Source organism: Geotrypetes seraphini, chromosome 12 (genome assembly GCF_902459505.1).
Source record: "Geotrypetes seraphini chromosome 12, aGeoSer1.1, whole genome shotgun sequence".
In the NCBI taxonomy this organism is placed as follows: Eukaryota; Metazoa; Chordata; class Amphibia; order Gymnophiona; family Dermophiidae; genus Geotrypetes; species Geotrypetes seraphini.
The window spans coordinates 66,902,371-66,919,131 of NC_047095.1; the positions used below are offsets into that span (position 1 = coordinate 66,902,371).

General features: G+C 44.3%; 1 protein-coding gene across 1 annotated transcript in view; it reads right to left on the reverse strand.

The window, feature by feature from the left end:
* Positions 1–16,761, reverse strand: part of LOC117346678 (vitamin D3 hydroxylase-associated protein-like) — a 76,589-nt gene that overhangs the window by 14,258 nt on the left and 45,570 nt on the right. Inside the window, exons 7-12 of the mRNA XM_033916632.1 lie at positions 16,553–16,677; positions 13,981–14,106; positions 12,408–12,505; positions 10,517–10,616; positions 7,087–7,130; positions 2,908–2,947 (exon numbers count right to left, since the gene is read on the reverse strand). Of these exons, the coding sequence (XP_033772523.1) occupies positions 2,908–2,947; positions 7,087–7,130; positions 10,517–10,616; positions 12,408–12,505; positions 13,981–14,106; positions 16,553–16,677 (533 nt within the window). The remainder of the gene's footprint in view (positions 1–2,907; positions 2,948–7,086; positions 7,131–10,516; positions 10,617–12,407; positions 12,506–13,980; positions 14,107–16,552; positions 16,678–16,761) is intronic.

Consider the following 16,761-nt stretch of genomic DNA (forward strand, 5'->3'; position numbering starts at 1 on the left):
ACCGATAACGTGGAAGAAATGTGGTCAACTATAAAAGCCACCATACAGGAAGCAACAAACCGCTATGTTAAATCGGTAAGTAAACGGAGTAGGAACAATAAGCCACAATGGTTCTCTACGGAGATCTCGGACCTCATCAAGGAGAAGAAAAAAGCATTCATCTCTTACAAACAATCAGGGAAACAGGACTCCAGGGAAATCTATCTGACCAAGTCAAAAACAGTCAAAACAGCAGTTAGGGAGGCCAAATTCCGCATGGAGGAGTCTTTAGCAAGGAACATAAAGAGAGGAGATAAATCCTGTTTCAGGTATATCAGTGACAGGAACAAGAACTCAGGTGGGATAGTACGCCTCAGGAAACCAGGGGGAGACTATGCAGAAACGGACTCGGAGAAAGCCCAACTGTTAAATGAATACTTCTGCTCAGTCTTCACCCGCGAGGCGCCGGGACTTGGTCCTCAGCTGCAGACAAGGGTTGACTCAGCTGATCCATTTAGTAATTTTGAGTTTACGCCCAGCAGTGTCTACTGCGAGCTGTCAAATCTCAAGGTTAACAAGGCAATGGGGCCTGACAACCTACACCCCAGGGTGCTCAGGGAGTTGTGTGATGTCTTGGCGGAACCGCTATCCGCGCTCTTCAATCTCTCCCTTAGTACAGGTGACGTCCCGTTGGACTGGAAAATGGCTAACGTCATTCCACTTCATAAGAAAGGCTCCAAGATGGAAACAGCAAACTACAGACCGGTGAGTCTCACATCAATAGTGAGCAAACTAATGGAAACTCTAATCAAATGCCAATTGGATACGATCATGAACGAGGAGAATCTACGGGATCCCCGTCAACATGGATTTACTAAGGGGAGATCCTGCCAATCCAACCTGATCGGCTTCTTTGACTGGGTGACGAGAAAGCTGGATGTTGGGGAGTCCCTGGACATCGTATACCTGGACTTCAGCAAAGCATTCGATAGCGTACCACACCGCAGGTTGCTGAGCAAAATGAGTTCTATAGGATTGGGCGACACGCTGACGAAATGGATTGGGAACTGGCTTGAGGGTAGGCTTCAGAGGGTAATGGTGAATGGCACCCCCTCCGAAACGACGGAGGTGATCAGTGGAGTGCCACAGGGCTCCGTCCTGGGCCCGATCCTGTTCAACATCTACATAAGAGACTTGGCAGAAGGTCTCCGAGGTAAAATAACATTATTCGCTGATGACGCCAAACTAAGCAATGTAGTGGCCAAGAGTACAACAGACAAAAACTCAATGCCCGACAACATGATGCACGACCTACTACTACTGGAGCGCTGGTCTAGGTCCTGGCAACTCAGCTTCAATGCCAAAAAATGCAAAGTCATGCACCTGGGCAGCCATAATCCATGCAAGACTTACACCCTAAATGGCGAGATCCTAACAAGAACTAATGCAGAGCGTGACCTAGGGGTGATCGTCAGTGAGGACATGAAGGCTGCCAATCAAGTGGAGCAAGCTTCCTCCAAAGCAAGGCAAATCATAGGTTGCATACGCAGGAGTTTCGTCAGCCGTAAGCCTGAAGTCATTATGCCATTGTATAGATCCATGGTGAGACCACACCTGGAGTACTGTGTGCAATTTTGGAGGCCGCATTACCGAAAAGATGTGCTGAGACTAGAGTCGGTGCAGAGAATGGCAACCCGGATGATCGCTGGGCTCAAGGATCTCCCTTACGAGGAAAGGCTGGATAAGTTACAGCTCTACTCACTCGAGGAACGCAGAGAGAGGGGAGACATGATAGAGACGTTCAAGTATCTCACGGGTCGCATCGAAGTGGAAGAAGATATCTTCCTTCTCATGGGTCCCACGGCAACCAGGGGGCACCCGTGGAAAATCAGGGGAGGGAAACTGCACAGTGACACCAGGAAATTCTTTTTCACTGAGAGAGTGGTTGACCGCTGGAATAATCTTCCACTTCAGGTCACTGAGGCCAGCAGCGTGCCTGATTTTAAGGCCAAATGGGATAGATACGTGGGATCTATTCACTGAGTTAGGTGGGGAAGGGTCATTGCGGTGGGCAGACTGGATGGGCCGTGGCCCTTATCTGCCGTCTATTTCTATGTTTCTATGTTTCTATGAATGTGCCTCGGCACACAGTTTGAGATACACTAGATTAAAGGAATCTATACCTAATAAGTAGAAGATCCAGTGATGATATGACACGTCAACCTTTAGGCAGTGAGAGGATCTGGGTTGCACTAATTAATGATGAGGTATGCAATTGTTGTGCTATAGAGAGTACACCTCAATTTGATACACAATAGCTTTTAAAAAAATATATAAAGAGAAAGGTGCTGTTACTGAGGGTTGTTAGTGACGTGGAAACTAAGATTAAGCGAGAATTGGTGATAGGTTTTCAGTGGTAGGAGTGAAGCTTTGGAACTCTCTCCTTGGAGTCCTGCGATTATGTAAAGATTGAGTAGGTTTCAGGAAACGACTGGAAACTCTGTTGTTTGTTGACGCATTCATGTAGTTGGGCGTGATTCACGTGAGTTTTGAGAACCTCCTGGATTTATATCATACGGATTGATTGTACGCTATTGTAATTTGACACCGTATGACCCTCTATGAACGAATTTTGTATGAACTAGTAAGAATGTCATCTAAATAATTCTGCCTTGTATGTTGTGTGCGTTGGTTGTTATGTACTGGGTATGTTTTATCTATGATTTACAGCCGGTCTGTAAAATTTTTTTAAATGAATAACAATAGATCAGAGCAGCTGAAGCAATTTTATTAGCAGCGGGAAGAGGCTGGACTGGGATACGAGCGACATTCATGCCAGTGAAAGCCAATCCCCCCCGCCACACAGACACAAGGCGGTTTGCACAGATCAAAGCAGTGCATTGTGTGAACCCCCAAAAAATAGATTACCTGTATAGCGGTCTGCAGCCTCCAAAGCTCCTGCACAGACCTAAATATTCAAGGACACGTTTCATTTAATTTAATTTTTTAATTTAACTTAATTCTTATATACCGCTAATAACCGTGAGGTTTCTAAGTGGTTTACAAAAATGATGCATTAAAGATATAATAAATAAAAACTAAATAAATAAGATAGGTACTTGGAAATTCCCTAACTGTCCCAAAGGCTCACAATCTAACTAAAGTACCTGAAGAAATAGTATGAAAAATAAAAATAAAAAGACAGAGGTAGAGAGAGCGATAGAAATGAAATATTCCAACAAGTAATGAATAAATAATTTAAAGATAGAATTAAAATAATAATTAAAGTAAACAAAATAGAGATAAAAATAAGCCTAGAGAGAAACAGAAACACACTCCAAAAAAGCATCAAGATCTTTGACGCATGTTGGGGCAATTCTAGACCTGGAGGCCACCATTTAGGCGCGTCAATTTGGCGCACTGAGCCCCAGTTCATCGGTACATCAAGATTCTGCTATAGAGCAGCAATGTAAACCCAACTGGCGCAGGTACATTTAGGTGTGATCATTTACGCCAGGTGAATAGCGGGCATACAAGGATACGACTAAGTACGCCGGGCAGTGGGCGTAACAGACTATGCTATACATTACTCAAATAAGTTGGAGACATGAGCATAGCCCACCCAGGCTCCACCCATACATACTTCCCCCCAATTCGATAAATGGCGCACAAAGACAGGGGCACAATTGGGTGTGCAGTCATAGATAAGAGTCAGTTATACACGTAACTTAATTAGATAATTAGCACTGAATTGGCACTTAATTAGCTATAAGTATCAATAATTGGCACTTAATTAGCTATAAGTATCAATAATTGGCCTTAACGAGCGCCACTTGGAAATAATTTGTAGTTACGCACGTAACTGACTTTGCCCCAATTCTATAAGCCAAGGCCCAGATTCTATAAACAGTGCTTGAAGTTAGGCACTACAGATTTAGTCACCTAACTTACCCTCCCCCCCCCCCTTTTACTAAACCGCGATAGTGGTTATTAGCGCAGGGAGCTGTGCTGGATGCTCCCGACGCTCAAAGGAACTCTATGAGCGTCGAGAGCAGGACACAGCATTCAGCGCAGCTCCCTGTGCTACTAACCGCTTTCGCAGTTTAGTAAAAGGGGGGGTTATTTATTTGTTTATTTAGAAAATTTCTAACCCGCTTAAACCTAAGCAGTTTACCAAATACAAATGCAATCATCATCAAATAACATCCAAATCGATAAAACAAAATTCCAATATACACTTCTCCCTCAATATTCGCGGGGGTTAGGGACAGAGCCAGCCCGCGAATATTGAAAGTTCGCGAATAAGTTTTGGGCCGGCTCTGACCCACCCCCGCCTTCCCCTTGGCATCTCGGACCTTACCTGGTAGTCTAGCGGGCTTGGGGCAGGAGCAATCTTCCTACGCTCCTGCCCCGTGCAGATAAACTCATACAAAATGGCTGCCGTGAGTTCCCGTAGTCTCTCGAGCCGCAGCCATTTTGCATGAGTGATCTGCATGGGGAAGGAGCGTAGGAAGGTTGCTCCTGCCCCAAAAGTCTGCTAGACTACCAGATAAGGTCTGGGGAGGTCCGGGATGCAGTGTTTCTTATCCCAAAAAAATTGCGAATAACCGAATCTTAGGATACTGAAACCCCAGATTCATAGGGAGAAGTGTACTTATAAAAACTTCCCTGTCCATTCAGTTAAAAGTGGTGGGAATGGAGGCAGGGCTTGGGGGCATAACAGTGCTGAACTGGGGCATGAAAGGGCGGGGATGGGTGGGCCTGTGGGCGAGTCTAGGGGGGTCTGGATTTTCCAGACAGAAAATCTGGTAACCCTAGTTAAAAGCCTCCATGAACAGAGTCGTTTTCGATACCTTCTTCAACTTCTTCTATCAAACTGCGCTAGCAGTTTTTAGAGCAGAGAGCAACGCTGAATGGCCCGCACTGCTCCCGACGCTCATAGGAACTCTATGAGCATCGGGAGTAGCGTGGGCCATTCAGTTCGGCTCACCGCGTTACAAACTGCTTGCGCAGTTTGATAGAAGAGGCCTTTCATTTTTTAGTTGGCTTAACCGGTGCTGTTGAAAGCACCATTGAAAAAGAAAAAAGTATTTTAAAACAATTTTTAAAAATTAATTAGCCGATAGGGGCCTAACTCAGTTTACAGCAATGATCGCAGGCTGGTATATATAAAGGCACTGCGAGAATCGCAAGCTGGTGCGTGTCCCGATATTTATACTATCCCCAAATCCAAACTGATCCGCGTTCAAAAGTTTCGGATCACCCGTCTGCGATCATTGCTATATACTGAGAGACAAGGGTACTTGTCATCCAAAGATAAGTAAAAACTTTTTGGGTGTTTAATTGTCATATAGAAATCTATATATATATAAAATCGGAGGTATGTATGTGTGTATGTATGTATGTGTGTGTGTATGTGCCGCGATCACGCAAAAACGGCTTGACCGATTTGAACGAAACTTGGTATGCAGATCCCTCACTACCTGGGGTGATATGTTCTGGGGGTCTCTTCACCCAAGAATTTATATGTTCTTGCTCCTGGAGGTGAAACTAAAAATGTTGTTTCTAATCAAGTTTTGTGTTAGTTGTATTGTATTCATTTTGTCAAATATTTCACATTATAATTTGAATATTTTACTTTTTATAAAGCTGTAAAAAAATACTTTCATTCACCACTATAAAGTATCTTTATTTGAATCCATTTACAGTGTTATTGCTATAATTAAATACCCGTGCAACGCCGGGCCATCAGCTAGTTGTTAATATATTAAGGAAGTAAGCCATGAAGTTAACGGCAAAGTTATTCTGACCAAGGATGTGGCTCCTGCTTCAAACTGAAATACTTTGAAGTTAGGTTAAGTCCTTTGGATACTAAATTGATTATATCCCTAGAGACACCGAGGCCTTTTCTCCATCGCGTGAACCAGTGGATAGACTAATCCCTGTAACAGTATTTAAATTTTTTTATCGTTTTATGAATATTTATTTGAGTGGACATAATTGAGAGCACCAGATTTTAGAATTGCCCTTCACGTCACATTATATCATTAAGAACAAACTGCATTTCTGGGAAAAGTCTTCATCTGGGCAATGAGGGGGATGAATCAGAGCAAATGTCCCATACTTTGGATGGTCCTGGAGACCCGCATCAGTAACCTATCCCCCAAAGAGCACAAGAAAGTTTGCTTTCTTTATGTTTTATGTTTCGTCAAATCTTTATATGCCGCATATACAGCCAAAAAAGGATCAAAGCGGTTCACAATATAATTCAATCAAAATTATGAAAAGGGCTCCATTTAAATAGAAAAAAAAAAGAAAAAAGTAACATTCCTTATACATAATATTATATAGCAATCTCAATTAATAAAATTAAAGATAATGAATTAATTGAAAATAAATGAAAATAAAAAATGTAGGAATATATAAATGCAGATTGAAGTCCCAAATTCACATCTCGTCAGTTTAAAAAGGTCAATTGAAAATCATAGTAACATAGTAGATGACGGCAGATAAAGACCCGAATGTCCATCCAGTCTGCCCAACTTGATTCAATTTAAATTTTTACATTTTTTTCTTCTTAGCTATTTCTGGGCAAGAATCGTGTGCCTTTAGATGCCTTTTAAATTTTTGGAAAGATTCTTCCGTTCTTAATTCTGCAAGCAAACTATTCCATAGAGTGGCAGACAGCCAAAAGTCCTGCACCCCCCTTTTCCCCCGGACATTTTAAAATCAGGCAGGTGCTGTTTACATGGGCAATAACATTTTCAAATGCAATCCCTAAACAAAACCTCCCCCTGGGAACACCCTGTCTTGGCACGATGCACTTTTGGCCACGCTGAGGAAGGACAGCTTTTTGACGATCATTTTATACGTGTAAATCATGGTTGACATAATGGTCCTGAAAACTGCCCCAGTATAGAATATTTTTCTGAAAAATTCAATGAATTAAATACTGTACCAGTTAAAGTCTACCAGTCACGTGGAACTGCATTTCTTCTACTTGGCCGACAGACTGAAAGCACTCCAAGAGTTAAAAGGTCACGGGTGGATCTCCCAGTTGTCTGACAGCAAGGGCAGGGAAATTTTGAATTGTAAAGAATGTCTTACCTCACGCCACAATGTGACCTATAATAGTTGGCGAGTCTGGGGAACTAGAGGAAGAGAAAAATATAAAGATCTCAAAGAAAGTATTCTGTGCTATCAAATTAGCTGGAGAATGTACTGCTTTTCGTTTAAACATTTCATTTTAACCCAGCTTTCATTACTTCCCTTAAGGTCAATGAGCCTCGTGAACAGCCATGCTCTCAGCAAATAATGGAGATTTCGCTTTCGCTTTGGAGCAAGCTCCACCCCCACTTCCCATTTTTTCAATTATATGTAATCGCATATGGGGTAATATTTAGCCCACAGTGACTAGTGATTTGTAAACCACTTCTAGCTGTGGGATAAACTAATGCCACACCATACATAGAAACAGAGAAACATGATGGCAGATAAAGGCCAAATGGCCCATCCAGTCGGCCCACTATCTCCTCCTCTCCCTATTGGCTAAGGCTCTTAACATTTGTATCTCCTCTTCCTATAGGCTAAGGCTCTTTACACCTGCATTGTGAGGTCATAGAGCTTTATGGTTATAGAAACATGACGGCAGATAAAGGCCAAATGGCCCATCCGCAGCATCCACTATCTCCTCCTCTTCCTATTGGCTAAGGCTCTTAACATTTGTATCTCCTCTTCCTATAGGCTAAGGCTCTTTACACCTGCATTGTGAGGTCATAGAGCTTTATGGTTATAGAAACATGACGGCAGATAAAGGCCAAATGGCCCATCCACTATCTTCTCCTCTCCCTATTCCATCATCTCAATGGAGAAAAGAGGACAGGAAATAACCCAAAAGGCTGACATTCCATGATCTAAATAGAACAAAAAATTGCTGACACGCCATCATCCAACAGGAGGAAAAGAGCCGACACTCTGCATCCAACACCACATCGTTTATAGCTGATTAAAATTTACTGCCATAAGAACAAAAGAATTGCCACTGCTGGGTCAGACCAGGGATCCATCATGCCCAGCAGTCCGCTCACGTGGCAGCACTCTGGTCACATTGGTCAAGTGCCCTAACTGAGACTAGCCTTACCTGCACACGTTCTGGTTCAGCAGGAACTTGTCTAACTTAGTCTTGAATCCCTGAAGGGTGTTTTCCCCTATAACAGACTCTGGAAGAGCGTTCAAGTTTTCTACCATTGTCTGGGTGAAGAACTTCCTTACGTTTGTACGGAATCTATCCTCTTTCAACTTTAGAGAGTGCCCTCTCGTTCTCTCTATCTTGGAGAGGGTGAACAATCTATCTTTATCTACTAAGTCTATGCACTTCAGTACCTTGAATGTTTCGATCATGTCCCCTCTCAGTCTCCTCTTTTCAAGGGAGAAGAGGCCCAGTTTCTCCAATCTCTCACTGTACGGCAACTCCTCCAGTCCCTTAACCACTTGAACAAAGGAAGCAACAAACTTCAAGTCGTTCTTCAGATACGTCAAGGGGAAGCAACCGGCGAGAGAAGAAGTGGGACCATTGGACGATGGAGACAGAAAGGGAGTTGTAAAAGAAGAGAAAGAGATAGCTGACAGGTTAAATGAGTTCTTCACATCAGTCTTCACGATGGAGAATATAACCACCATACCAGAACCCGAGGAGATCGTAATAGGAGAACAAGACGATAAGCTGGTCGATTTAGAGGTAAGCCAAGAAGATGTACTCAAACAGATTGACAGACTAAGGAGCGACAAATCGCCGGGTCCAGATGGCATTCACCCAAGGGTACTCAAGGAACTAAAAGACGTAATAGCGGAGCCACTTCGACAGATATGCAACCTATCCTTAAAAACCGGAGAGATCCCGGAGGATTGGAAAATAGCAAATGTCACGCCCATCTTCAAGAAGGGCGCAAGGGGGGACCCAGGAAACTACAGGCCGGTGAGCCTGACCTCAGTCCCGGGAAAGATGATGGAGGCACTGATTAAAGACAGCATCTGTGAACACATCGAAAAAAATGGGCAGCTAAAACCGAGTCAACATGGCTTCTGTAAGGGTAGGTCATGCCTCACAAACTTATTGTACTTCTTTGAGGGAGTGAACAGCCAGGTGGATAAAGGGGAATCTATAGACATCATTTACCTTGACTTCCAAAAAGCCTTCGACAAGGTGCCACACGAGAGACTGCTTAAAAAGATATGGAACCACGGGGTACAAGGGGAGGTCCACCGATGGATCAAAAACTGGCTGGCAAACAGGAAGCAGAGGGTTGGCGTAAAGGGCCACTACTCAGACTGGAAAGGGGTCACGAGCGGAGTTCCGCAAGGGTCGGTGCTGGGACCGCTCTTGTTCAATATCTACATAAATGATCTAGAGGCGGGAACTAAGTGTGAAGTCATTAAATTTGCAGATGACACCAAACTATACAGCAGGGCTCAAACCAAGGAAGACTGCGAGGATCTCCAAAAGGATCTAACGCAGCTGGAAAAGTGGGCCGAAAAGTGGCAGATGAGCTTCAACGTGGGGAAATGCAAGGTCATGCACGTGGGGAAAAAGAACCCGATGTTCACATACAAAATGGGGGGAACACCACTAGGGGTTAGTAACCTGGAGAGAGACCTGGGAGTGATGGTAGACGCAACACTGAAGGCATCGGCGCAATGCGCCACAGCCTCTAGGAAAGCAAACAGAATGCTGGGTATCATTAAGAAGGGTATTACGACCAGGACGAAGGAAGTCATCATGCCGCTGTATCGTGCAATGGTACGGCCGCATCTGGAGTACTGTGTCCAGTACTGGTCGCCGTACCTCAAGAAAGACATGGCGGTACTTGAGGGAGTACAAAGAAGAGCAACCAAACTGATAAAGGGAATGGAAAATCTCCCATATACCGACAGATTGAAGCAGTTGGGACTTTTCTCCCTGGAGAAGCGAAGACTTAGAGGAGACATGATAGAAACCTTCAAGATCCTGAAGGGCATAGAAAAAGTAGACAGGGGCAGATTTTTCAAATTAAGGGGCACCACAAGCACAAGGGGGCATTGGGAGAAATTGAAAGGGGACAGGTTTAGAACAAACGCTAGGAAGTTCTTTTTCACTCAGAGGGTGGTGGATACATGGAACGCGCTTCCAGAGGCTGTTGTAGACAAGAAAACATTAAATGGTTTCAAAGAAGGTTTGGATAGATTCCTAGAAGAAAAGGGGATTGGGGGGTATAGATAGGTATAGACCATTGCTCAGGCAATGGGCCTGATGGGCCGCCGCGGGAGCGGACCGCTGAGCAGGATGGACCTATGGTCTGCCTCAGCGGAGGCAACTTCTTATGTTCTTATGTTCTTATGAAAATTTCAGAGAGGTCGCTGAAAGGGAGAAAGGCTTTGGAGTGGTTGGAGCCAGTGAGAGGGAGTCTGATCACTAAAGAGGAAGGCTAGATGACTTTGATAAACTTCTGTGGCTGAGGGTGACCTGTGTCTGCAACGAAAATGCAAAAAAAATGTCACTTACCAATGGCTTCAGAAGAAAAGCCATGATGCTCTTTGCCAAATGAGGAAGTCTGTACAGAAAGATCTGTTCCTTCAAACTTGGATCAACAATGTCCACATCACTAGGACAAAACAGAGGACAACCTCTCGTATACAGGATAAACACGGATTTGTATTTAGCACTGAATTGTACATATAGAGCCCCATCTATTTAATCTATCTATCTCAGTGGTCTCCAACTCCAACCCTTTGCAGGGCCACCTTTTGGATTCGTAGGTACTTGGAGGGCCTCAGAAAAAATAGTTAATGTCTAATTAAAGAAATGACAATTTTTCATGAGGTAAAAGGCTTCTAAATCTTTCCTTTTGGCTAAGTCTTATTACTAGTAATATTGTCATTTACAGCTAACGAGACATATGATCAAGAAACTCTTTTATTTTCCTTTTGTGATTATGATAAACATACCCAGGGCCTCAAAATAGTACCTGGTGGGCCACATGTGGCCCCCTGGCTGCGCGTTTGAGACCACTGATATAACGGTAGCATGTCTGGGCTGCCAACTAAAGATTTCTATGCATTGAGCAGAAAAGCATAATATTCACAGACACTGTAAGAAAATCTCTCTTTTTCTGAGAGACAAGCACCATCTGCAAACGGCACCATCCTCTTGTGAGTCTCCAATTAGAGAATGACACGGTGACAAAATTCATCACCGTTCCCGTCCCCGCGGATAACCGCGGGAAATAATCCCTTGTCATTTTCTAGTGTCTATTTCAACCTCAGTCCTTCTACACCAGCATTCTTCAGAGCAAAGCTTGCGGGTCAGTGGTTGTGGCCATTCATACTCTGATTCTTATGGGAGCCAAGGATAATGAAGCCATTGTGACATCACTGATGTGATTGGCTCTTAGGCACTGGTGGAATGAGGCATTATGACATCACAATATCTGCTCTGGATACCAGAGACTGTCATTCTGTAGTGTCTGTTTCAACCTCAGTCCTTCTACACCAGCATTCTTCAAAGCAAAGCTTGTGGGTCAGTGGTTGTGGCCATTCATACTCTGATTCTTATGGGAGCCAAGGATAATGAAGCCATTGTGACATCACTGATGTGATTGGCTCTTAGGCACTGGTGGAATGAGGCATTATGACATCACAATATCTGCTCTGGATACTAGAGACTGTCATTCTGTAGTGTCTGTTTCAACCTCAGTCCTTCTACACCAGCATTCTTCAAAGCAAAGCTTGCGGGTCAGTGGTTGTGCCCAATTATACTCTGATCCTTATGGGAGCCAAGGATAATGAAGCCATTGTGACATCTCTGATGTGATTGGCTCTTAGGCACTGGTGGAATGAGGCATTATGACATCACAATATCTGCTCTGGATACCAGAGACTGTCATTCTGTAGTGTCTATTTCAGCCTAAGTCCTTCTACACCAGCATTCTTCAAAGCAAAGCTTGCGGGTCAGTGGTTGTGGCCATTCATACTCTGATTCTTCCCTCTCTCCTTAAAGAATGACATGAAGATAGTTTCCCGCGGTTATCCGCGGGGAAGGGGACGGTGATGAATTTTGTCACCGTGTCATTCTCTATCTCCCATAGACGCAGGGAATCCTGCATATTACATCATTTCAGTGGAAGTAAAACCCGGATACCTCAATCCATCCTCCTTTTTCTGGGGCCTAGGATTTAGCAATTAAACCCATGGAATGCCAGGGAGCCAAACCAAGAAACACACGGGGCTCCTTTTACTAACCTGCGGTAGCGTTTTTAGAGCACGCTGCAAATTAGCGCACGCTAACCCCTGCGCTATGCAGAAAAACTAATGCCAGCTCAATGGAGGCACGCGCTAAAGATTAGCATGAGGAAACATGAACCACCCGATATCCTAATTTAGCCCCCGTTACTCACAACTTTTCCAGTAACGTTGAGGCTCCGTCAGCAAAAAGGCCTCTGATGAAAAACTCATTGAGAACATAATCCACCCGAGGAGGCACGAACAGGATAAGCTGTAAGGTTCAAATAGACAGACTGTAAGCAAATATTGGTTCTACAACATAAAACATGAATAGTTTTGTCACAAATGACGGAAGCAATGTAGAAGAAGAAACATTTTCTTTCCTTAGATCATGAATTCCTGCACCAGAAATTGTCTCGCAGGCTCGAGTTTAATCAGATCCGTTCTACTTATATAGCGCTGTACATTTTGACACGTCTTTCTCAATAACAGACTATGGACTTTTCCTCCAGGAAATTGTCCAAACCTTTCTTAAAAACAGCCACGTCATGTAAATGCGCACGAGTCGAGTCTCTTTCATTTGAAAGGAAGCTCTGGAATGAGACGGCATAGGATGAAGCTAAGAGGTGAAATCTGAGGAAATACTTTTTTATGGAAAGGGTGGTAGATGTGTGGAACAGTCCCCTGGAAGAGCTGGTGCAGGCAGAGACTGTGTCTGAATTCAATAGGGCCTGTGATGGGCACGTGGGATCTCTCAGAGAGAGAAAGAGATAATGGTTACCGCGGATGGGCAGACTGGATGGGCCATTTGGCTTTTATCTGCCATCATGTTTCTATGTAACCACAACCTCTGGCAATGCATACTAGAGCTTAACTATTTTCTGAGTGAAAAAATATGTCCTCCTATTGGTTTTAAAAGTATTTCCCTGTAACTTCATCGAGTGTCCCCTTTATCATCTTGGTCACTTTTCTTTGAACCTTTTCTAGTGCCGCTATATCTTTCTTGAGATAAGGAGACCAGAACTGAATGCAATGCTCCAGGTGAGGTCGCACCATGGAGTGATACAGAGGCATTATAGCATTCTTGTGTTTTTGTTTTTTTTCCCAATTATATTTATTAGCAATTGCAAAAGGGACATACAACCAGAGGGCAGCAATGAGGAACAGTGCAAAACAAGCAAATAATTGTCTCAGCAAGAAGCAGAGCGGGCCAACAATAAGAGAGAGAACAATATACCCGTAGGTGGATGCCCATCACAAGCATTCTTAGTCTTGTTAACCATCCCTTGAAGTAGAGAATGACACGGTGCCAAATTCATCACCGTTCCCGTCGCCGCGGATAACCGCGGGAAATAATCCCTTGTCATTTTCTAGTGTCTATTTCAACCTCAGTCCTTCTACACCAGCATTCTTCAGAGCAGAACTTGCGGGTCAGTGGTTGTGGCCATTCATACTCTGATTCTTCCCTCTCTCCTTAAAGAATGACATGAAGATGGTTTCCGCGGAGACGGGAATGGTGATGAATTTTGTCACCGTGTCATTCTCTACCTTGAAGCTCTTGAAAGGAGAGAAAGCTCGTGTGCATACAGTGCCATCTAGAGGCTGCCTGAGGAGCAGCAGAGGAATTGACACTCCTGAATTTGAGTACAGAGATGAAGGTTAAACATAAAAGCACTATTGTCCTCTAGGGTAAAAACTTGATCATTTGAAGTGAGACTCAACTAGCATGAAATGTAAATTGGGTACCTCGTGCCCCGCCGCCTCAAGGAGCTGCTTGGTTTCTAGGAAAGCTCGTCTCATGCTTGGGGGAGGAAGGAAGAAGCCATCGGTGTCATAATATCCAATCTTCAGGAGGTCAGTCCGGGAGTAGAGCTGCAGAGGGGAGGAGTAACACTTTCATGCAGCTCATCTGCTTTTCTTCATATTTGTTTAGTTCGATAGTTTTTAAATACGGGGTGTCCACAAACCCCCTCTCTTACTGAGGTGCGCTAACCGATGAGCAGAAGAATTAGAATTAGCGACAAATGGAAAAGCAGAGAATGAGTGCTTAAAAAACAAGGAATTAACAGCTTTATTAAAATAAAATAAGAAAGCAATATTTAGGGCTCCTTTTACAAAGGTGCACCAGGGTTTTTTTTTTAGCGCACACATAAGATTAGTGAGCGCTAGCCAAAAAACTACCGCCTGCTTAAAACCACTGGCGCACCTTTGTAAAAGGAGCCGATAATGTGTCGCCTGTCGTCCTGCACGCTTGCCAAGTCGTGTCCTACTGTATTAGCCATGCTAGGTTTTGTCAAATTCTACTCGCCACACCGTGTTTTATCATATTATGTTCTGCCATGCTTTGTTAAATATCCCCCCCCCCCCCCATTTTTATTAAACTGCGATAGCAGTTTTTAACGCAGGGTGCTGCGCTGAATGCTCTGCGACTGCACGGATCGCTTCTGCCGGCTTTTAAATTTTTTTATTTTTTTTTTAATCGGGCAGATATTTTGCATGTTTTACACACGCAAAATATCAGACCGATTTTTTAAAAAATTAACCCACCCACCCCTTCCTGACAAGTGCCCCTTTCCCCTCCCTCCCCCTCCCCAAACCAAAAAATAACGTGTGCCCCGCTTTTAAAATTATGACAGGAGGGTTCCCACTCCCTTCTGCCATCTCTACTATTTCTCCCACCCCCAAAAACAAATGGCAGGAGGGATGCCGATGCCCTCCTGCCACCCAAGAGACACCCCTTCCCTGTACCCGGCCTGACCCACCCCCCTCCCCGTACCTTTAAAAACATTGGGAGCAGGAAGGGTGCTCAGTTCCTCCTGCTCCTTAGGCCTCCCAGGATCTTTGGGAACAGGAGGAAGCATAAAGTCCTCCTGCGTCTGCTGCTCTGCCGGCCGCAATACAATACTGGCCTTAGGCCACGCCCCAGTGCATTATGTGATGCATGGGGAGGGGCCTAAGGCCATGATTGGCTGAAGCGCCTCAGGCTCCTCAGCCAATCAGGCGCTTCTTTAGGAAGGAGTCTAAAGAAGTCCCTGATTGGCCAAAAACAATGAGAACTGGGCCGCAAAGCTACATCCCGATGCTCCAGGCCCAGCAAAAAAGGATCCTTCCTGGCTTACTGCTCACACTCTCTCCTCCAAAAAAAGCCATACATGCCCCCCCCCCCCAGCTAAATCCCTATCTACCTCTACACCTAAAATTCCAAGCCCCCTCATCCCCACCCCATATGGCCCTAGAAACCCTAAAGGGGCTACCTTCTTTACCACTGGTGGTCCGGGGGTCTTCAGGCTTGATTGATGTCCAGTCTGGTGCTGTCTGCAAAATGGTACCTCTTGTAGTAGTCTGACATGACTACCACTAGAGGTCATGCTCCTGTATAAGAATATATGTATCTATGCTCTAACAGCAAGCTTGAAAAAGCTTACCGGTAATTACATTACATTACATTAGTGATTCAAGGCGGATTACCCAAGAGGTTATCTGGACATTTCCAGGAGAATTACAAAGTAGAGCGGGTTACTTCGGGGGAGATCTGGACATTGTATCAGGGTCATTACAAGATAGATAATTTATAGGTCCTTTTACTAAGGTGTGCTAGCCGATTTAGCGCACGCAAACTGATTTAGGACGCACTCAATGCTAACGCGTCCATAGACTATAACAGACACATTAGCATTTTGCGCACGCTAATTGTAGGTCCGTGCTAAATCAGTTTGCCCATGCTAAATCGGCTAGCGCACCTCAGTAAAAGAGGGGGTTGGTTGGAAGGTTGTAGGATCCGATGAAGACTGAAAGGCTTGAAATGTGGTGTTAGTTTGTCTCGATGGGTTTCTTGAAAAGCTGGGTTTTTATTTCTCTGGCCTTACATAAACTAAAATAAACCTTAAGTTTCTATACCGCATCATCTCCATAATTATAGCGCTCGGCACGGTTTACAAAAGCTTAATATGAGGAAGGAACAGCATAATGGGGTTGGAGGTTGAGTATAGCCTAGTGTTTGGATACTTTCGGAATAGTTGGAAGGAGCCCAGATTCTGTAGTGGGGCAAAAAGGTTGTTCCAAAGCCCTGTGATTCTGAAGAAGAGAGATTTCCCTAATCTTCCCGCATAGAGGATACCTTTTAACGAGGGGAAGGATAGTTTAAATTTTAAGGCGGACCTGGTGGTGTCGGGACTCGAGGAGTTCCAAGATAGTGGAATTAGGGGAGGGAAGATGCCGTGTAAGATCTTAAAAGCTAGGCAGGTGCATTTAAAATGAACCCTGGGAATTACTGGCCCCCGCTGGCACGTCAGCATTTACTATTTCTGCCCCCCCTTACCTGGTCTCTGAAGGGGACGGGAGGCACCGTAGGGTCCAGGTGGAACATGTGGTCACACAGAAGCGCCTTCATGCACAGAGCCAGGCTGTCCACATCCCTCGCCATCGGTCCCAGCACGGTTGGTACTAAGATTAATAAATAGCATGATTGTAAATTATCGGCACGTCAGTTGTAAAAATTTGTTTTTACAAACTAAGGCTTATACGTTC